General features: G+C 37.8%; 1 protein-coding gene across 10 annotated transcripts in view; it reads right to left on the bottom strand.

Annotated features, from left to right (window-relative positions):
• The window catches only part of sash1a (SAM and SH3 domain containing 1a), a 291967-nt gene that overhangs the window by 25315 nt on the left and 243766 nt on the right, over positions 1-22886 (bottom strand). For all 10 annotated transcript variants that reach the window (XM_077220074.1, XM_077220073.1, XM_077220072.1 and 7 more), the window contains 3 exons: positions 12586-12714; positions 1363-1413; positions 1086-1135 (listed from right to left, as the gene is read on the bottom strand). In XM_077220074.1, the coding sequence (XP_077076189.1) occupies positions 1086-1135; positions 1363-1413; positions 12586-12714 (230 nt within the window). The remainder of the gene's footprint in view (positions 1-1085; positions 1136-1362; positions 1414-12585; positions 12715-22886) is intronic.

Genomic DNA, 22886 nt, shown 5'->3' with positions numbered 1-22886 from the left:
TGAATTGTTCACAATAAGATCTCTAACATGCATTTAGAAAATAAGTAGAATGAATTTTAATTTCATACATTTAAACGGATAGTTCTTTAACTCACCCTCATGCCATTCAAAAACTATGACTTTCTTCCGTGGAATATAAAAAAAGTTTTTTTTAGAAACGCATCAAGTGTTTTTTTGTTTTGTTTTTATACAATAGAAGTCAATGGGCTCCAGTTTGGAACGACATGCGGTGAGAAAATTATGACAATTAAAATTTTTGGTTGATCCAAATTCAGACCATTCAAACAGCTCAAAATGTTAATTATTATTTTCATATTATGCAACTATAAAAGTGAACAAGTTGAAAAAAGTTGCTTTGTCATTCAAAGTTAGTGTTACAACATCACAAAGCAGAGTACCAGTGAAACCCAGCAACATGTGTGTAGGACCACAGAGACGTATAAATGATGAAAGATGTGTCAGCTCCATATGGTTTACATTCATCTAAGCATACTACTACACTCCAGAGAGTGTGGATGACGGAGATAGAATTAAATCTTTCCCATGGCACGTGGACTGCTCATCCCCAAAAAAACAGACCATCAACATGAAAAATTCATGGAGACACAACCCTGTTTGTGCACTGACATCATTCATTTAACATCAATTCCTTTTCACAAAAACACTAGCACTTTAAACATTCAGAGAGTCGCTATGACTAAAATCACAGAGTCTCACTCAAGTCTGAATTTCTGTCAGTCTTCCTCTCTCTATAATCAGCGAGTTTCATCTTAAACATCTAAGAACAATAGACGGAAGGAAGGAAGCCTGGAAGCACCAAGATGTGAAGAAGTAAAACGGAGGAATTCACACCCATTGAAACATACACACACACACACTTACACTCAGGGGTAAATGGGGGTGGAAAGCAGACCTGACGTGTGTGTGATCATATATCTAAGAGGTCAGCAGTCATACGGTTTAGATATTAAAAACTACCATTGGCCTGATTCATTAGTTTCGTTCACATTTTAAAAAAAAAATCTACAACCAGCAACTTAACATAACTGAGTGCACCGAGTTGCAGCTAGTTGAAATTTTCTTACTTTCTCTCAGCCTCTGGAGTAGACACCTCACTGCTGAATCCAAACGACTCCTGTGGATAAAGACAACACTACGGTTAATTACTGCAATGACACACACACACACACACACACACACGATAAACAAATCAGTGTCATTTGAGCATGCAGTCAGCTGATTTATCATTGAGCGGTCGTGAATGAAAGTGTGTTGTACTGTGTTGTACAGTGAGTTATAGTGATGGCTGCAGGTGTGCGAAGGTCTGAAAGCAGATATGCACGGCATTGTGGGTCCACTGACCTGGATGTCTGAACTAAGCTCTGAAGAGTTGATGCTGGTGTCTGCTTTTTCCTGGAAAATACACAAAAAAAGGAGGGGATTAGGAACAAGGACACACAAACACACACCAATAATAAAGGGCCACAAGCACATATGCCAGGAGCTTGCTTGTCAAAGAAAGCCACACCCTCTGCCTCCTGCACACACATCACCTGAGGTGCACCGAACCAGCCAGTCCTGTGCAGCTGCACAAGAGAACAAAAACACCAACATGTGGAATGAGCCAAACATATTGGAAATACAGCACTCATGAACCCTGTAACAAACCAACAAGTCTCAATCAACACCTCGGCATAATACAAAAATAATCAGCGGCCTGGAAAGCATTTATATGCATCTTAATCCGATTCACTGAAATCTTTTCATTAAGATCTCTTTTGGTCACATTTGATCTAGGTTTAAGTGTTTTTTCCCCTTTATACATACCAAAATGAATAAATACATTCTTGTTCAAAATGTTACATTGTTGTGAAAGATGTGTAATTACTGTAGATAAATACATTTGACCTAGGATAATAAATTAATAGACATAATCTCAGTCACTGATATTTTATTATGTGATATAGAATTAGAAAATTTTTAGATCTTTTTTGACCACTTATGTTCTCTAAACTAGGTCTGCTATAAAGTTAGGCTATTTCTCTTTTATACAAAAAAAAAAAACCAAAAAAACTATTTTTAACAGTTGTCAAAATATATAATTAGATAAATACACAGGATCTTGGATTAAAAAAAAAGAAAAAAGTATGCCGTCAATGGTGTTAAGTTCTAATAAATATTTTTAGAGTGGGTAACAAGCCTGTAAATCAAGAAAAACTTGCACTTCACATGCAACCTCATTGTGTAGGAATCTTGCCACCCCAAGTTGTTTGCTTGCATTCTTACTGGCCACAGTCTTTGAAGCTACAGGTCTGGCAAGTGCCCAGGCACAATGGCATAGTCGAGCAGAGGTTAAACTCATCTATTTTTTTAACAACCCTGAATTATTGTATAGCGTATAAGCCACACTATAACTATCAGTGCAGGCTAATGTAAACTAAGGGAAAATCTATTGTGTTTCCAGTATACATCTTTTTATCACTGCTTTCTCATTCACACTACTCACTTCTCAAATCCAAGACTTCTGCTCGTGCCCTGACCAGTGAAAGCGTGCGCATCAGCAGTAAAAAAAAAAAAAAAAAAAAAAAATTCCTAACAGCTCCAGGGCTTCTGTGAAATGAACTGTGTTGTGCTCAATTTGGAGATTCATTGTTTAGTCAATCCTAAACGTGACTAATAAGAATATCAGGATCATTTCATTAAAAAAAATTAGCATGGGAGAATCCGAAAAGGTTGCTGAATATAGTTTAGATAACATTAGGGCAGAATGCTGACAGAGATGTACTGTGTTTGGATGGAAGAGGCCCTCTAACACAACCACCTGGATCTGATCACAAATGGCCTAAGGCTTACTGTCTGTGTTTGTGGATGGTGGACAGCACTTTGGAAAATTTGTGCCCAGACTTTCAGTTATCACAGTAGTAATCTTCAAGCCTCTTTTCCTGCAAGTGAAGCACTTTCTTCAGAGAGAAGCACCGTTTTAGGCCAGGAAGGCTGTTTGTGTGTGTTTTGTCTCTATGCCACTCCATCCGTCTGCTTTAGCACTCAGTGGTGTGTGTTGGTAAAGTCCGGAAGTTTGTAAGTAGTAAATCAGACTCTGTGCTGTAAAAGTGGATCTATCCAGAAAAAAAAGAATTCACACACTCAAACACATAGTGGTCAAGTTGAAGTTATTCTTATATAAACACTCAAGCCAAAGCCCGCGCGTGTGCGACGCGTCTACACACACACACACACACACATCTGTGTTCTTTATCATCAGCAGCATGGCATCACCAACTGCCCCATACCCACATGCTTACATTGGCACACACTGAATCATGTGTATACACTGCTGCTACCCGTGTCATCCAAAAACACATATCCACACAACACGACACACAAAGAGATGCTCTGTGTCTGTGTGCACTCACTGACACAGTACTAAAAAACACTCACAGCCTTCACAACAGCATGCATAAAAGCACAGTTCTACACTAGACAGACACTGTACCTCTTGACATAGTTTAGTTCAATGTGTGTCAATGTTTATACCACTATATATGGTATACGTCTAAGTGTAGAGCTAAAAGACAATCACTTAACGACTGGCTATATAAAGTATGATGTGAGGCACAGCAGCTGGTCGTTGATAAGTGACTCTGTGTGTCTGTGATTGTCTGGGCATGACTGGATTTGGCCTTATGCACACTGAAGATAAATTTGATTTAATAGGCAGCACACTGTCACTACTGTATCAATACAGCTTCCAGTGCAAGCTCACAAAAACATATGTAGTTATGAGATGTTGAAGCATAATGCAGCCACTGCCTAAACCAAAAATGTATTTGACAAATGTTAAGGAACTCTGTCAAGCAGACAGTAATATAAAGACAGTAAAAAGTTGCTGTTCTTGTTTGCAGGGCTGCAAACTGTCCAAAAAGTTTGCGATTATACATCAATAAAACTATACAATATTATTATTATTATTATTATTAATAAAAAATATATTTATAATTGTCCCATTATAATTTATAAATTATTATTATACTACTAGATAAAAACAAAGTAAATTAGAAATATACTACGGTGAGATTTCACTGGGGAAAGAAAAGTATTTAAGAAAAACAATAGAAAAGAATTATAACAACTGAGCATGGAACAGCATTTGCTGCAGTCTGCCTCCGAGACACTGAAAATACCAGGTAATGAACTGGTCAAGTGTGTAAAAAACTTCATTCTAAAACATGCAGCACTTTAAAAAAAAATATACCTCAGCCTTTGCGATTTAATAATCACAATATCGTGATTTTTTATTTTATTTTGATTCATCGTGCAGATTAAAAAGGTAGTTGCCTATGCAGGTAGGTAGATCACTAGGTTTTGGAACAGCTATTTGTCAGAGAGCAAGATATAGACCGACAGAGATGTGGCAGGCTGGCTGGCACAGAAGCATTGGGGGAAATAAACAAACCAAAGGAGGCTAATGAGGTGTTTTACACACATTCACATAGAGTCTCTGTGTGCAGGGCAGGACACACACAGTCAGGCTGGCAGCAAAAAGGCCTGTGTGGTCAGCTCATGGGGAAAGCCTGGGCTCTTATTGCCCAATCAGGAGAGATATTTGCTTGAGTAGCAGGTAGAGAAAGTTTCCTTGTAGAACCAAACCAACCATTCCTACTGCTGTAACACAAACAAAACACACACACATACAACTCAGTGTGTGAAGCTTTGTGGGGACACTATTCCATCATTCCAGCTATGTGGTTTCTACCTGGAAATACCAGTCAGGGGGAGGGGGAAAAAACACTTTTAAAACAGGTTAGTGTAGTCTGTGTCAAGAAAGAATTGGGCAACAGAGAGCTCCATATCTTTGCACATCACCTGGTATTTGGTGTGCGTGTACGTGGGTTCCCCCTTAAACAAAGGTTCACTTCCATAACATGACCTACTTTCACACCAACAGGAATTAAATCAAATTGCCACAACATGCCTTTGAGTAAACCACAGCAAGTCTGAGCCTGAGAAAAAGAGGGGGACAGAAAAGCTAAAAATCATTAAAACAAAGAGTGTGTGTCTGTGTCAGAGTCTTGACTGAAATGAGTCTTAAGAGCCATTACGGAATTAGCTTGTTGAAGTAGAACTGCCCCAAACCTTCACAACACTTCACACGCAAGTAGCTTGAGGTTGATGGGTAACCTGCAGTAGCAACGCTTAGAAGTTGATAAGTTAGTTTTTAGCTAAGAAGTTTTTAGTAGCATGACAACAGCTCAGCTGTTTGCGTTTTGATCGATGAGATTGTTAAAATACAATATTTTGAAATATTATTTAAAATAACGGTTTTCAATTTTAATGTATTTTAAAATTTTATTTACTCCTGTCATGGCAAACTTCAAAGCTGAATTTTGAGCAGCCATTACTTTAGTCTTCAGTGTCACATGATCCTTCAGAAATCATTCTAATATGCTGATTTGCAGCTCAAGAAACATTTCTTATTATCAATATTGTAAACAGTTGCGCTGCTTAAAATTTTTGTTAAAACCATGATACATTTTTAGGATTTTTTTTTATGAATAGAAAGTTGAAAATAACAGTAAAGACTTTAACTTAAATGCTTTCACGTTTGATCAATTTATTGTGTCCTTGCTGAATAAAAAGTACTGATCTCAGAGGTTTTGAATAGTGTACATGTAAATTATATAAATAATAATATTAGTAAATCAAAGCTTCAGTATAATTAGGACATTTGTTCTTAGCTGGTAGTGTAACTTAACTGTAGCATGACTTATTAGCTCATATTAATGGTTAATATTGTCTAAAGTTTAAATCTACCAAGAGAAACACTCAGCCTGATGTTTTCTGTTATTATTCCTTCATAACTGATGCTCAAGCTAAGACCCAATAACACACACTGCTTTCCACAGCACAGTTGTGTGGCTAATAGAGACTCCGTCTGGCAAATGGAATAAAGGATAGTGTCTCTGTAGGAATGGCTAAAAAGAAACATGGCGAAATTGCAGCATGGTTACTTTGTTCTATGTAAAATGAGGGTTTATCCATTCAACACATTCAGTAGAGGATGTTTTCTTAACTCATTGTTATCAGGGTAGCTCTTATAAAAGCAGAGAGAGATAGAGGAAGAGTGCTGAGCAAATGTGGAAGCCCAAAACGGCCCAGTCAGCTCTGTTGAGATATCTGAGGAAACGAAACCGATATCAAACCTCAAATCGAACTTGGGAATGTCTAGGGCATTTGAGAATGCCTCAGAATAAACCAGAGAAAAGAAACAGAGAAGAGAAAGTAACAGACAGCTTCAAATAGCATATGGACTTCACCTCTGTCAGAAAGGAAGATGCTGGCAGTGAAGGGGAAACCATGGGCCTCATTTGATGCGGTTCAGGATAACAGTCCTTCACTGTGGATTCTTGCGTGTGCTCCGAGAGTAATTCTAAGTATGAATAGGCCACAACATTCAAGCCTGACTCACAATAGCCTTCAGTGTTGCCTATGGTTAAAACCGGTGACCTTTCCCCTCTCTTGGTTTGAGGGGAGAAAGCGAGGGCCCATCGCCAACTTGGCCTCTAATACAGGGTTACGTGCCTTTGGAAGAGAGGTTAGTTGGGTGACAGTGTTTATGGAAATTAGTGAGAGGACATGAGGAAGATAAAGAACCAGAAAGAACAGAGAAGAGACTGAAAGACAACGACAGGCAGTAATAGCCTTTTTTACATTTTCGAAGCCTCAAAAATTTCAACGGTCATGTAAATGTCATGTCTCTCAAGGCAAAGCGGAAATATCAAGCCATTAATATGGCCTTTAAACTACCAAACAGGAAGAGGATCATCACCTGGAGGCTGTTACTGCCCCCAGACTGGACAGCAGCCACTCTGCTTGAAACAAAATGAGTCTACTTTTTTCTTTAACAACTTATATTTTTTCCCAATCGATTTAGCCTAGATATAGTGTCATGGTAGGCTAGGAGCTGTGTACATATGAAAAGAAATTGTTCCAATTTCCAATAAATAAATAAATGAATAACAGCACATATGGAAGGACATGATATTGAGTTTACTAAACAAAACAGTTCAAATTGTGTTGAGCCCCAAAACAAGTGTGTTTTCCTCGCACATGGAATGCAAAACACCTCCCAGAAAATTCCCACGATTATCCATATCATCCCTCTTCCCATTAACCGAATCTCCCTCCAGCCAGCAGCTACTCCAATGTCCCCATTTCCTTTCCATGATACTGTCGAGAATGGCACAAGACCAACAACACTAAATACATAAAGCAATGACCTACTTGGCCCACTTGACACTTCCTTCGGCCCCATTAGCCTCGGATTAAAGCCTCCTTTGACAGACAACACCCTCTGCTCGGGATTTATCAAAACGTCCTTTGATATATCATTCACTAAGTCAGAATGTGGAGACCTATTTTTGAATTCAATTCATAGTGAGATAAGATACCCACCGCATGAGCTTTATCTTGAGCCTTTGTTGGCGGCTATCTTAAGTTTGAGCTAATTAAAGGGGCAGAGATATTAATGTAAATATAAACTTAAATAGCAGCAATTTAATAATAGAAGAATCATATTCATAAACACCAAACTAAAAGTACAATAGCAGCACTGTAGTGGAATGATTCATGATTACTAAATAAACACAGCCGAACCCCACAGTGCTGATTTAGGTGAGACGGTACAGCCAGGTTTTGTTCTGTGCTCAGCTATGTATTAACCAGCTTTAGTTTTAGTAACATTTACACAGGGCAGGGTGTGGAGCCGGACACCGGATTAGACAAGATGGATAAAACAGAAAAAATTATTTATAAAGGTAGAGTGCACCAAAGAATTATAATTCTGGCATTGTTCAAAAATAATTTCAAACCCATCTGTAGATATTTTAATGTTTCAGTGGAACACAAAAGTAGACATATTTGGACTTTTACTTAGCTTTTTCCATATAACAGTATAAAAAAAATGCTGTCACAATTCCTTGATTAAATTCGAGAGCTCGATTTTGAAAAAATCCTTGATTGCAATTTGTCAGTGTTGATTAAACGGCAAAACACTGGAAGTGGCACATTGCACAGACAAGAAATTCGTAAACTGTTTTCAAAGACTGTGCGATATTATTTAAACCACTCAAAAATCATAAAGCATAGTGCTATTGTGAAATCACAAAGGCTGGGTTCAGTTTAATAAATATGCGCTGCGGGTTTCAGGGTGCAGGTTATGCGTTTTTTCAGAGTAAATGCTGTTCCACACGACCTCAGTCTCTGCATGTCCCATTTGTTTGGGTTTCTAATAACATGCAGGCTAACAAACTCCACACCTCTGCATTTGCTGCGAGTTTGGGTTTCTTATAACGTTCATCTGGGTACGCAACGTGTTCATCACAATATCAAAAATATTCTTTTAATTAAGAATATGTTGTTTTGAGATGTTTTGCTTTAAGGAAATGCTAATTTCATATAAGTAACAGGTGATTCTGGACACAGTACACAGTGGAATTCTGTATCATTCAAATCAGAATTGAGAGAGAATCCAATAAATAAATTCAACACAATAGTGTACCTAATGTTCTCTAAACATAAATTTTAAAATATTGCTGATTACTTACAAAGCATTAAATGGTTTAGCTCCCCAGTACTTGAGCGAGCTCTTAACGCATTATAGTCCATCACATCTATTGCGATCTCAAAATTCCAGCCAGTTAATAATACCTAGAATATCAAAATCGACTGCAGGCGGTAGATCCTTTTCCCATTCAGCATCAAAACTTTGCACCAGTCTTTCTAACATTGTCCGGGAAGCAGACACACTCTGTCAGTTAAGATTTAGACTAAAAACACATCTCTTTGACCTAGCATACACGACACATTATAGACTTCTATAATTCAATGTTAGGATGCATAGATTAGGTTAGCCGGAACCGGGAACACTTCCCATAAATCCTGATGTACTTGTTACATCATAAAGATGATGGCGTCTACACTAATATTAGTCTCTCTGTTTATCCTGAGGTTAACCGCAGTCCGCCGAATCCAGGCCGTATCAGGATCTGATGAAGGACCTGCGCTGGACACGACGACAACGCAGTCCTGAAGTGTCAACTAGTCTCTCCACTGTGAAGGCCTCCTTCCCTTCACCTCTGTACAGATAAAGCGCTGTCGGGATAATTTCAGCTCACGTGGCTACGCGGAAGCGATAAAAAAATCTGTATTATAAATTTTTCAAGGCTTGTACCTTGGAACCCATTTCATGGTTTGCGTTCTCGAGCCACCAGTCACTTTTTTGTGCAAATTAGCGGCCGGATCGCATTAAGGGTTATCTGCTAGAACGGTGTCGTGTTAGCGGCCCCTAAGTTAATATCTAATGATTGTTGCGACGGAAGTGAATCAATCAAAAATAACTTTAGCTAGACAATAACTTTATTCTAGAGCTGCTGTAAAGCCAAAACAATCTCTGTTACTTTAATTTCCTATTATCACTGTAAAGCTGCTTTGAAACAATCTATATTGTTAAAAGCGCTATATAAATGAAGGTGACTTGACCAAACCTTGAGAATGACTGGTTCCTTTCTGAGGCCAGTACCACAGCTGAGCATGTCTTTCAGTTGTTTTCTTTATTTTTCTCAAAATCCCTTCATTGGACTGTGCCAACCCCAGCTGCATGTCATAATGAGTCCGCTGGTTTCTTAGCAACCCTGGGTGGCCCACTACCCTACATCCCTGAGAACAGAGATGCTTTGAGATGCAGACGAGAAATGTAGAGCATTGACAGAACCGCAAACAATCCAAACACGTATGGAGAGAGGGCAGGGGTGAACACATTTGTCTTCATTTTGTAATGGTTTAAGACAAGCGTTTCCTTCTATTAGCTCATAGGTTTACAATGGCCATTCTGTAGCCCCAAGTGATGAAAGAAATAACTGAATTTTTTTATTAGCTGTGCTTGTGGTTCATTGTCCCTGAAACATAAATGGAACGGAAAGTTTATGGTTTATGACTAAAACAACTGTTGATGCAATAACTGCATGCCATACAGTGTTAATACCTTTAGCATTTAATATTCTTATTTATTAAGGCCAGACTCAAGTGTATTATATATATATATAAATAAAAATACACACATATATATACATGCAGGTAAAAACTCGAAAAATTTGAATATCGTGCAAGTTATAATTTTGATGAGTATGGCTTACAGCTTATGAAAACCCCAAATACAGAAATGTCGGCCCTCTGAAAAGTATAATCATGCATATTTATATATAGCCTACTAAATATATTAGTTTCACCTTTTAATTTGAATTACAGAAATACACAAACTTTTGCACGGTATTCTAATTCTATATAGTTTCCCCAATATATATATATATATATATATATATATATATATATATATACAGGTCCTTCTCAAAAAATTAGCATATTGTGATAAAGTTCATTATTTTCCATAATGTAATGATAAAAATTAAACTTTCATATATTTTAGATTCATTGCACACCAACTGAAATATTTCAGGTCTTTTATTGTTTTAATACTGATGATTTTGGCATACAGCTCATGAAAACCCAAAATTCCTGTCTCAAAAAATTAGCATATGATGAAAAGGGTCTCTAAACAAGCTATTAACCTAATCATCTGAATCAACTAATTAACTCTAAACACCTGCAAAAGATTCTTGAGGCTTTTAAAAACTCCCAGCATGTTTCATTACTCAAAACCGCAATCATGGGTAAGACTGGCGACCTGACTGCTGTCCAGAAGGCCATCATTGACACCCTCAAGCAAGAGGGTAAGACAGAAAGAAATTTCTGAACAAATAGGCTGTTCCCAGAGTGCTGTATCAAGGCACCTCAGTGGGAAGTCTGTGGGAAGGAAAAAGTGTGGCAAAAAAACGCTGCCCAACGAGAAGAGGTGACCGGACCCTGAGGAAGATTGTGGAGAAGGACCGATTCCAGACCTTGGGGGACCTGCGGAAGCAGTGGACTGAGTCTGGAGTAGAAACATCCAGAGCCACCGTGCACAGGTGTGTGCAGGAAATGGGCTACAGGTGCCGCATTCCCCAGGTCAAGCCACTTTTGAACCAGAAACAGCGGCAGAAGCGCCTGACCTGGGCTACAGAGAAGCAGCACTGGACTGTTGCTCAGTTTTGCATGTCATTCGGAAATCAAGGTGCCAGAGTCTGGAGGAAGACTGGGGAGAAGGAAATGCCAAAATGCCTGAAGTCCAGTGTCAAGTACCTACAGTCAGTGATGGTCTGGGGTGCCATGTCAGCTGCTGGTGTTGGTCCACTGTGTTTTATCAAGGGCAGGGTCAATGCAGCTAGCTATCAGGAGATTTTGGAGCACTTCATGCTTCCATCTGCTGAAAAGCTTTATGGAGATGAAGATTTCATTTTTCAGCACGACCTGCCACCTGCTCACAGTGCCAAAACCACTGGTAAATGGTTTACTGACCATGGTATTACTGTGCTGAATTGGCCTGCCAACTCCCCTGACCTGAACCCCATAGAGAATCTGTGGGATATTGTGAAGAGAAAGTTGAGAGACGCAAGACCCAACACTCTGGATGAGCTTAAGGCCGCTATCGAAGCATCCTGGGCCTCCATAACACCTCAGCAGTGCCACAGGCGGATTGCCTCCATGCCACGCCGCATTGAAGCAGTCATTTCTGCAAAAGGATTCCCGACCAAGTATTGACTATTGGGTGCATAACTGAACATAATTATTTGAAGGTTGACTTTTTTTTATTATTAAAAACACTTCTTTTATTGGTCGGATGAAATATGCTAATTTTTTGAGACAGGAATTTTGGGTTTTCATGAGCTGTATGCCAAAATCATCAGTATTAAAACAATAAAAGACCTGAAATATTTCAGTTGGTGTGCAATGAATCTAAAATATATGAAAGTTTAATTTTTATCATTACATTATGGAAAATAATTAACTTTATCACAATATGCTAATTTTTTGAGAAGGACCTGTATATGTATATATATAAAGTATGTGCCAGATCACTTGAGTTTTAAGAATTAAAATGAAATGCCACTTGGAAAGCATAAACATAACTTCTGCAGAAAATGTTTCAGTACATTACAATTTTTTTTTATGTTGCTCTGGTCAATATGGTAATCAGAGTTGATCATGTGACCCCAATGGTGTCATGAGGTTACCGCTCCATGTCAACAAACAGCTTTTATTAGGGCTACTGATACTTTCGTATGAGTTTACATTTTTCAAACATTTATCAAAACTATCATTCATTTCTTTAAGGGTAAAACTTTTTAAATGAGGAAATAAAAGTACTGAGGGCACAACTTTAATACTACCAAACTCCACCTGCCCCAAAAACGTGTTTAACAGTGCAGATGACTGCCAGATTAACTCATCTGGCTTCAAATGTTGAGTGAGTAAACACGCCAAGATGAATTAAATCCCTGGTGAAAGTATGTAAACAATTCTTACAAATTGTTTAGTGACAGAGATTTAATGGAATTGTTGGTCATTCTACAAACCAAACACATGCACAGCTGTAGAGATGCGGGTGTACAATTAAGACTGAAATGTGCAGGAAACCTTTTCGGCTGAACATACCATGTCTAGCTCTTGAGAGACTTGCCGCTTGCGTAGTTCCTCCATCCGATCGCTGACGTCGCTGAAGTATGTGTTGTAGTACTCAGAGTACTCCTGTGCCAGGTCATCTATATTACCCAGAGAGCCATCCTGCACAAACAGAGTTATAAGTGAGACAAACTTTGATGGCTTTTTATTTAAAAAAAAAATGTATATTAAAAAGAGATTATTAATCACATGCTTTGAAATAAATTCCATCTCTCATTATTAAGCCTCCCTTCCCTCACAGCCTCAGAAACACAAACAAACACGAGTGGAGCTGTAAGGAGAGCTTCATTAAAAACCTGTCACTGGAACGTGATTTTAATTACGATCGCAAGAACGGCACCAGCCATGAAGGACTTAACACACTCAGAACACATTGCACATATCTGCTGCGACAAGCAGCAAACAGTCACACACAAGCTGAACTAAACATCTGCCCTCACATTCCATAATTTCCACTCCACATACAATACTCTGGGCTGAGACGATTGGATTTTTGCAGAGCTTTGTGAATTTGAGGGGTTATAATGTCCAAGCTATTTGTTTACAGTGAAGTTGTCAGTTTGTTGAGATGGGTTTCCTGGGCCAGGTTTATGGGCCAAGGACAGCCCAATTTCAAAGCATTCAGTAATGGTACACATTGTATGCAAACATTTTCACAGAAAAAAAGTTTATTAATTTACAATATGTAATTATTTTTATATACTAATTATTTAATGCAATATTAAATAAAATGATAACATCTTTGTTTTTTTACAACAAAGTTTTGTTTTTATTTTTGTAAAGAAAATATAAGACTTTTCTCTACAATGAGAGAAAATCACTTGCCTATGCGAACAAATTTCACGAGAAGCGACAATTTTTTAAAATTGAAATAGCCAATGGCTAGTAAATGGTACGATTATAATTAGCCAATGGTTAGTAAATGGTACGATTATAGTCACCTGTAGTTAGAGGCAAAAAATAAGTTTAGCGCAGAAGCCACACGTATAAGTTCATTGCCTGCTGAGCTTTATGCACCCTGTAAATTTTCTCTCACACACACACATTCACAGTGAGAGAAAGAAAAGCCCGTTGACTGAACTTTAACTGCCCCGATCGGACCAGTACTGCATCGGCATGAAAGTTTATCATTCGCATGCGTTTTTAAGCACGCTGTAAGAATTTTTGCATGTGAAAACTGAACATCTGAAGTACGTTAATACTAATCTCTTTCAGGTCTTGCGCTTACACTTGCACGGACAATTTCACACAAAATTGTCAAAATGTCCATCTTGGCGAGTATACTAGAAAACATGTACACTACAGTATCAATAATCAGATTCGCTGAAATAATTGACTGAATAACTTTTATAACTTCAACAAGGATTCATCTCCATTTAATTTAGACAGTGAAGACTATGCAGTGTTATTTTACATTTGATTAGGGTACTTTATTCAATTTCTGCACCTAATCTACCTAATCTGGAAAGCCTGGAAAGCACTGCTCATTTAATTAGCATCTTTGTTCTATTGTGTTTATTTGTGCTTTTGCTTGTAGTTTCATTATTTGTTCTTATCTGACTAGAGAGTGTTTACTTGACTTTAATAGTGTTTGAAATTCATATTTTATATATTTTTTTTCATTTGCATTGTTTTTGCATTCAATGTAAGAAGTCTGGCGAGTAAAATAAAATAAGAAATATTAGCCAAGGGCGGCTCAAACTTCAGTGTGTTCGTAGAGGGTTGTAATATTTAATAAATAATTGCGCAGAAGCCCTCTCTTACTGACCAGCCCTTACAACCTTCTCTGACATTTGTAGCGGTCTTGTTGTGAGTGCAGATATTCATTTGTCGTGCAGTCTGGCTCTGACTTCAGCAAGAGGGTGCATTCTATTTTTCTACGAGCTGGAGACACACACGTAACAACGAATTACCTCAGACTGTTCCAAAAAAAAGCACATAAAAGAGGAAGGTCCTTCACTCATAACCAGAGATTAGCTTCTTTAGAAAACTATCAATACCCCAGCAGCTGCAGGTGGCATGGTTTCTTTTCCTAAATGGTTCAGTTCTGGGCTTGGCTGGATCTCTCCTGCTGCTGTACTAGATGCCCTTTAAAGTCCTGATGAATGAAAAGTCAAGCACAAAGGACTTTTTCCTGCTCAGGACCATGCTGACAAACACATACATCCTGTCATTGTGTGTATGGGCCAGAGCAAGGAAAACTAGGGCCTCACACACATGATTGTTGAAATTTGAATTTACAGACATGGACTTATGCAAATAGGGCTGTGTTAAAATCTATAAGAATAGTGCTGAAAACAAGTTGGAAGTTATAAATAAATCACGTTTAATGGATAATATAACAGAATTAAAGGTACTTTTTTTTTGCTCTTTATAAAATCTCTCTTAATCCAATCCGTTCCAACAGAACTCCAAACATATGATCTCAGAAACTGAGACTCCCAACGGAACGCTGCTCTATGTGAGAAATTCCAGCTTTTGCATTCCAATATGCTGACCTTCAGAGTACCTCTAGCTTTTAGACAAAACATGATGTGAATATGTGAGATTATGTTGTTGGATGCGCAATAAAACAATTTCTGTCAGACTGTTTTAACCAACACATTCTCCTTACTCGAAGTCATTTGATAAAGAGAGATACTAAGACTAAATAAAAACTTTACAAAAGCAACTAGGACACAAACATTTTGCTGTTGCCATTAGACAGATTTTCTAAAGTACATACTGTTGGTTGGGGTGGTGAGTCAGCAGTTTGCTGTAATGACAGGTCAGATGCTGTGCGGAGCTCTGAGTGATGGGTGGAAGGGCCAAAACTTTCATCCAAGAACATATTCCAATCTTAAAATGGACTCAGCTTATAGAATTTTATTATATAGAAGGCAAAAACAAGCAATAATTAAAGAAAAAAAATGCACAGAGGCAGACATTTTTTCTTCATTTACAGAACTATAAAAATAAATAAACATTTTAATTAACCAAACCTGTCATTGTGTAACAACAATAACAGCTAAGATAATGTACCTATAGCTTTAAATATATTAAAAATATATAAACACACACATATACACCTTTATGTATGCATGTATGTATGTATGCATGTATGTATGTATACATATTTTTATTGAAAAGGGTTTAAACAATGTTTTTTTCATGCTTGAAAAACATTGAACCATAAACAATTATTGTACATGCAGCTGTGGAACAGTCCTTGGGTTGTTGCTCCAAACTCATAAGCCTTTCGTTCATCTTTGAAACAAATTAAGATATTTTAATGAATTTTGGGAGATTTCTGACCCTTTAATGACGGTCCACACAATTACCACTTTGATGTTTAAAAAAGTTTATGAACAGATCTCAAGAGTCAAAACTAATCCATATGAAATTACTGAGTGGTTTAGTCCAACATTTTCTGAAGAGATACAATTGCTTTATAAGATTGGCATTTATTTGCATATAAACATTTATCAACGCACAATCAGATATGGTAAATGGAAGCTCAAGCATGTTCGCTTGACGTATGAGAACCAATGAGGTTTATTCTTGTGCGGTTTAATTTTTTGGGTGAAAAGACCCTTTAAGACACTATCATAGACTACAAGTGGTTGGCAATTAAGGTCACAGCTCCAAAACTTCAAGAGACACTCGAGACACTCAAGAGACCTTTCGACTGACTGTGAAAAACACCAGGTGAAACATACCCAGGGTCCCTGATCATCTGCGTGAACATACCATAGTCCTGCTGCATGTAGGCATGAGGGATCAGAGCAATAAACTGCAATATCCTCCAGCTTAACATTTGAGAGCAGTAACAAAGGTGCGACTAAGTTCTACTGTTTTTTATTAAAAAGTGCAGTAACTAATAATATGACATGTATTTCTTGGAAATGCACATTTGACAGTAAAGCACTGAGTTTGAATTGAGATCCAGATCAAATTAACTTTCAACAACAGTAACATGTAAAACACTTATTTTTATAGGGATTTTTTTTTCACATTAAATAAAACCATCAGATAATATTTAGAGCTTTGAAGAGCTGGAAAAAGCGTCAAACACTGGAAAGTCCATGAAAAGCGCTTGGATTTCACTCTCAAAAGGTTGTACGAACCCTGAAATTAATAAATGTAATAACATTCGACTATTTTTGCCACAATAGCATGGTTACAGTTAGCGTTACTACATTAAATCCATGGAGAATGTGACTTGTGGACTGAAAAACCTTCTATAACTTTGTTCATGGCTCAATGTTTCTCCTGGTTTCCACACCAGCACTGTTCTAATATATCTATGGTCTGCGCTGTCAAATATTGGTCCGTGCTCATAAACTGTCTGCAGCTTAAACGAGAAGCACAGTTTTGTTTCGTTTGATGTTTTTCATGTGCAACACAAATGGTAGCTGAGTTGGGCAACGTGGTGGCTTTCCCACCAGTGCGACCTCTAACAAAATGTAGTCGCACTGACAAGAAAAAAGGTTGCAAAATGACAGCTGATTGTCCTTCACAGTGCCTGCCAAACCACGTTTAAACATATTCCCGTCTTTGAGAATTTGCAAGTGTCTTGGTGGAAGAATGGGGCAACATCTCACAGCAAGAACTGGCCAATCTTGTTGTACAGTCCATGAGCATGAGATGCACTGAACTACTTAAAGCATCTGGAGGCCACACCAGATGCTGACAATTCTTGACAATCTTTATGTTCATACAAATATTTACACGTTAAGCAATTTGCTGAGAAATTTGCTGAAAGTGAGAGGATGTTTCATTTTTGCTGAGTTTATATGAGGAACAGGCCCTCTATCTTCATTCTATCTTCAGACTGGAACTGAGCCTATCAGCACTGAGAGAAGCAGTGGCCCTTGATCTGAATTAGTTCCATCTGCACAGCACATGCATTCCATATTCTTATTCCACACATTCCAGGCCTCCAGTGAGGTAATGCTGCAATACTTTAGTCTTAAAGTGAGTGAGTGTGGGTCTGCTGCTTCCAGCTGGGCATTTAACAGAAGGACTAATTCAAAGCTCATGCGTCATCTGTCTGTACCTGTAAAAGGATGTAGATGACAGAAAATGTTTGCCTCTCACATGAACGTAGCTTCACATGAGCTGAGAACTCCAAAAAAGAAGAGAGGGAATGAGTCTTATTTAGCTGACATGAATCACTGTTTGAGCGCACAAACAGCACCACCCAAACTCTGCTGTCCAGCCCAAAAAGCCAAACATTTAAACCCCCCAAAGCTATCCCTTTGACTGTAACTGGAGCTCTATGGTCAACCATTTCAAAACACAAACTAATACAGACCTCTTCATACAATCAGTAGATACTAACCTTAATCCAACACAGAGTGTTGCTGTTTTACTGTCCACAACCAGTAATGTATATCTATCTGAACTACCTTTATTTTTTTAAGTTGGTAGTTTTTTAAACTACCTTTTTTTAAACTTTTTGGGACTGGAACTTGTTTGACAAGAGGAACATGATATTTATTCGCTTGATGTGGGGGAAAAATGTTTAAACACAGTAAAAGGCATAATCCAAAAATGTATTTTGAGTATGTGCATGACTGATGAATCATATTAGAAAGCTACAGTCAATTAAAAATTTAATTTATTTTTCAAATGAAAAATGTTTTTGACTGAGTTCTAAAGCTCCTCAAACTTTGGCTCTTAACAGGTGTAGCACACCAACTCTTATGTTTATGAAGTCCAGCTAGAACTACATTCATTGGCTGGTATTATTATTATTAATCATTACTAAAATGTTTGTTCTTTTGGGTTGACTCTAGATGGTAAAAGGAAGTAAGATATCCATCACTGTAGCGCACAACAGGAGACATTTCAGTTCTACAGCGCTTGAGTATTTTTTAATCACTGTTGACTTCTCAAAAGTACACATCATCTAATTACAGTTCAGTTATCCAGAATCAGCTAACTTCAACACTACTTGAGGTCCTGAGCCACCCACAACATGGACCAAACTCAACACGTTGTGTAATGACTAGCAACAACATTCTTTCTCAAGACCGTTTATTTCCAGGACAGAGACCGAAAGAAGAGGAACAGGTCACAGTGACTGGAAGAGAGAGACATATCCCACATTTAAGCATTAGAATATGACCTTTTTTACAATAAAATGCAACAAATATGAGAAACTGTCTGTTCAAAGCCAACCACAAATTCACACTTCCCTCAGATGAAGCAGCAGCAATTGAGCAAAGCCACAAAGTTTTGATGTGGCCATTGTGTCGTGAGACAAATATGTTAACTATGCTGTGTATGTGTTGAAGAAAAAAAAACAAGAAAAGAAAAGAGTGATTGAGCAAAATAGAGAAAAAGAAACAAAAAAGAAAGATGATGCATTATCCTCTGACTGCAATGGACTTGTGCAAATCAATTACCCTACAAAATCATCTTTCATTTCCTCAGTCCACCTGCTCGAACAGCTTTATGGGACACAAAGGTCCTCAGAGGGTAAAGACATATTTGATTACCCGTCTACACAAATGAGAGAGAGAAAAAAAAAAAAGGGAAAAAATTCCATAAACACCTCCAACATGCAAAATTAGGCTATTTTCCTTGTTAACTCTCTTACTGAGAGAGGAAACTTTTTTTAGGAAAAGTCTTTCATTCTTTACTGACCTAAAACAAAACAGCGCAAACGCATTCATACAGAGAATCCAGTGTGAAATGAGTGAGCAGATCTGATGAGAGTGCTCAAAGTGCTCAAATCAAAGGAAACACATCTCATTCTGAATGCGGTGTAAAGAGTAGAAAGCCATTAGAAGTTTGAACACAGCCCTGAATCCAATGCTTCTGCACTGTGACAAATATGTGACTAATTCCAGGAATTCATGAGAAGCATGCACTCCTTGAGGATTACTGTATGTACACATCGCCGCCGACTTGAGCGGCAAAGAAGCTCTGGCCGCCCTGTCAAGGACGAGTGTCAAAAAGTACGGGGAAGCTTGTTGACGCTTTGGCCGCTCTGACGTAAAAGCATTCTATGTTCCATCATGGGAGAAGAGAAAAGCAGAAAAAACAAGCAATAAATTTACACTAGAAACCTTTTATAATGACAGCATTTTTATAATATATTAGCATTTATGCTATAACCTGGCTCATCTACAGTCTGTACAGAAATGTTAGATTGTTTATTAATGTGCACTGTCCACTAATTTGCACTGTCCCGAATAAATAAATAAATAAAAAATAAAATAAATAACCGTTTTGGTCACATTTGGTCGGGAAAAAAACAGAATTAGCTATTATTATTATTTTCATCTAGTGCAATTGGTCAAATCGGTGTTACCGTGAGCAAATTAATTGCATTCCTGCTTAAAACGAGCGTTTGTAAATATTTCCAATAAAAGTTGCGCTCATCCTCAAATGTGTATCACTGGATCATTATGGATCATCAACGTCATATCATAAATGATAGGAAACCCAGCAACGGTGATGATTAGCTTCCAATCATCTACTAATGTACAAAACTAATGTTTTGGTAGGAACGAAAATTTACATTGTATGTTTCTCCGGAATCAGCCAGCAAGAAGGACGTCTATATTCTGATTGGTTGCTGGCGTTTTGCCGCTGCTTGTCGCTGCACCGTGTCATACCATAAAGTTGAGCTACTTTCAACTTTCTGATTGACGCTCTGGTCGTCAAAACGCGACGCCGATGGATTTGACGCTCCTTGCAACTTAGAGAAGCCAGCTTCCAATGAAAATGAATGACTTCCGTTAACTTTGGAAGCTCAAGTCGGCGGCGGTGGTGTGTACGTACAGTTAAACAACAACACAGCAGCAGTATAATTTTAAATAGAATCTAGATTCCCTCTTTGATGTTAAATATTTTCTTGAAGTACCCACTGTTTAAATAAATAAACATGGTCACGTGGCATGCAAATTCTATGGTTTAATTAATTAAATCCCCTGCAGTTCCCTCAGAAATGTTGGGGAAACCCTGAAATAGGGCATCCAATGTCACCAAATCACAAACAATGTCTTTCTAAACTATGTTTAAAATACCTTGTTTTTATTATAAATTATTATAGATAGAGATGCACCGATAAAAAATTTCTCAGCCGATCCCGATAGCCAATTACTCAGAATGGCCAATGCCGATAGTTCGATTTTTCTTAAAAAAATAATAATTCTCTCCCAAATAATGCTGCAAACTATACAGGTAACACTCTCATTTGGTACACTATAATATTAGAGGTTAAAATTTACAACAGAGATATTACATTCAACTGCTATTTATTTCCAGATATAATTTTTACACTCAAATAAAAGTTTAAATGTTGTATACAACAAATTTATTCAAAGATGCATATAATTTACAGTAAATAAGCTCTTCTCTAGTGTTTTTATAGCTTACTAACGAACTGTGAATGCTGAGGTAAATGGAACATTAAGTGATATTGTTCACAAGCTGTTTCATTGCCATCTTTCCACGGCTGAAACACAGATTGAGAGATGTCACATGATGAGTCATGATACGGATTTTGTTAAGTTGTACTGTATCTTTCAACATACCTTCTGATATTCATGCATGTTTTTCTAGATATAATTTGTATTGAAGTGGAAGAAAAGACTTGTGCCGCTTGAACTGAGGCGCTACAGCGATCTGTCACGTCACATTTATGAGCGTCAAAACGCCATTTATTGTTTGAATTTCATGATAAAATGTAGAGAATCTGAAAGCTGAGAATTTGTTTCTTATCAGAAATAACAAAGCACAGAGCTATTTGCAATTATTGGATGGGATGACCTACAAATAATGTTTAAAGTAAGGAAAAAACATAGATCTCGCAATCCGGTTTTGAACTACGGGTGATTCAAATTAAAGCCTGCATTAACGTCGCTATTTTTTAACTGTTAAAGCGTTATTGTCGCGTTAGCTGCAGTCTGACACATTTTTCCGCACCCTTTATATTGACCAGATATAATCGGCACTGATCATCAGCCGTTTTTAGACAATTGGCTGATACTGATTACTGGCCGATACATCGGTGCATAATATGTCTGACTGCTTTTATAGCTGCCGATCCCAGAATAATGAGTAACAAAGCAAACCACAAAACAGGTTTAATGCAGGTTCTGCTTCAGAAACAGAACATCACAAGTCTGCTTTTGTTTTCCTAGAACTTCATCATAAATGTTAATGCCCACAATCCCTAAAACATGTCATGACAATTACTGAATATAGAATACCACCTGATTTTTTTAACTGTGCAGGCACACACTTAAGGGGTGGTACAAAATATAGATAGGGCAATAAATTGTTGTCCTTCTCCGTACGATACAAGAATCAATATGCTGGCGGCAAATATTGATATTTTTATTCATAAAATAAGGCGCTCTAAATAGATTTCCTTGCTCCCAGCGTCGCTACGTCATGGCTCCTTGAGGTGGCGCTCAACACATGAATAAGGGAAATGTCACCCTAAGTTAACTAGCCAAAGAAAATAGGTTTTTAACAGGATGGGGGACATCAGTGCGAGTAAAATAATAGATGTGCCAGCCACGTTTAAGTCCAAATTCTGGAAAAACTGCACTTAACCTTTGGACGGGCATTTTGCTTTCATAGTTAGACAGATATCTTGATGTATCATTATAGGATTGTCTAGCAATATATTGATTATCGCAGAATTGCTTTATTGTGATATCAATATCATGAGCCATGTATCGTGTATTGTATCGTATCACGAGGTACCCTGCAATTCTCACCCCATCACACATGCGCATTGAATTGGTTTTACTCTAGTCATTTGTTCCACAAGGTGGTAACACTGGCCCAGCCTGTTGTTCTACAGTAGAAAACGAAACTAAAGAGGCGAACCGGACACTGCAACAACAACAGACACCCGCATTGACAAGAGGGTTATGAGATAGCCTCAACTTTAGTTTAAAAGAATACAAAGACATTTTTATCGGTCATAACTTCTGGAGAAAAATAGCGCAGACTGGACAAAGATAAAAACTTTCTAAAGCGCATGTGTCGACCGTCTGCGCTCGCATACACTATCAAATTAAGTATACTTTGAAAGGGTATGCATTCGCTAGTGAACGGGTAAAAAACAGGGTATACATTAAGCTTTAATTCCCTTATACTATAAAGTAAGATTACTAAACAAATGGAAATGATTCACACTCTTCAAAGCAATGGGGGAATGGGAAGTTGATTGACGAGATGTGTGGCGCCGCCCTGGAGGAGAGAAGTGGATCGGGTCATATCTGAGTTAGAGAGGATGTGAGACAGAAGTTGGTCAGGGGGTC

This window comes from Siphateles boraxobius, unplaced genomic scaffold (genome assembly GCF_051911475.1).
Source record: "Siphateles boraxobius isolate OS27281-9 unplaced genomic scaffold, OSU_SipBor_1 8, whole genome shotgun sequence".
Taxonomy (NCBI): Eukaryota; Metazoa; Chordata; class Actinopteri; order Cypriniformes; family Leuciscidae; genus Siphateles; species Siphateles boraxobius.
The sequence above is the reverse complement of the archived record's forward strand: the minus strand, read 5'-3'. Positions and strand labels throughout refer to the sequence as shown.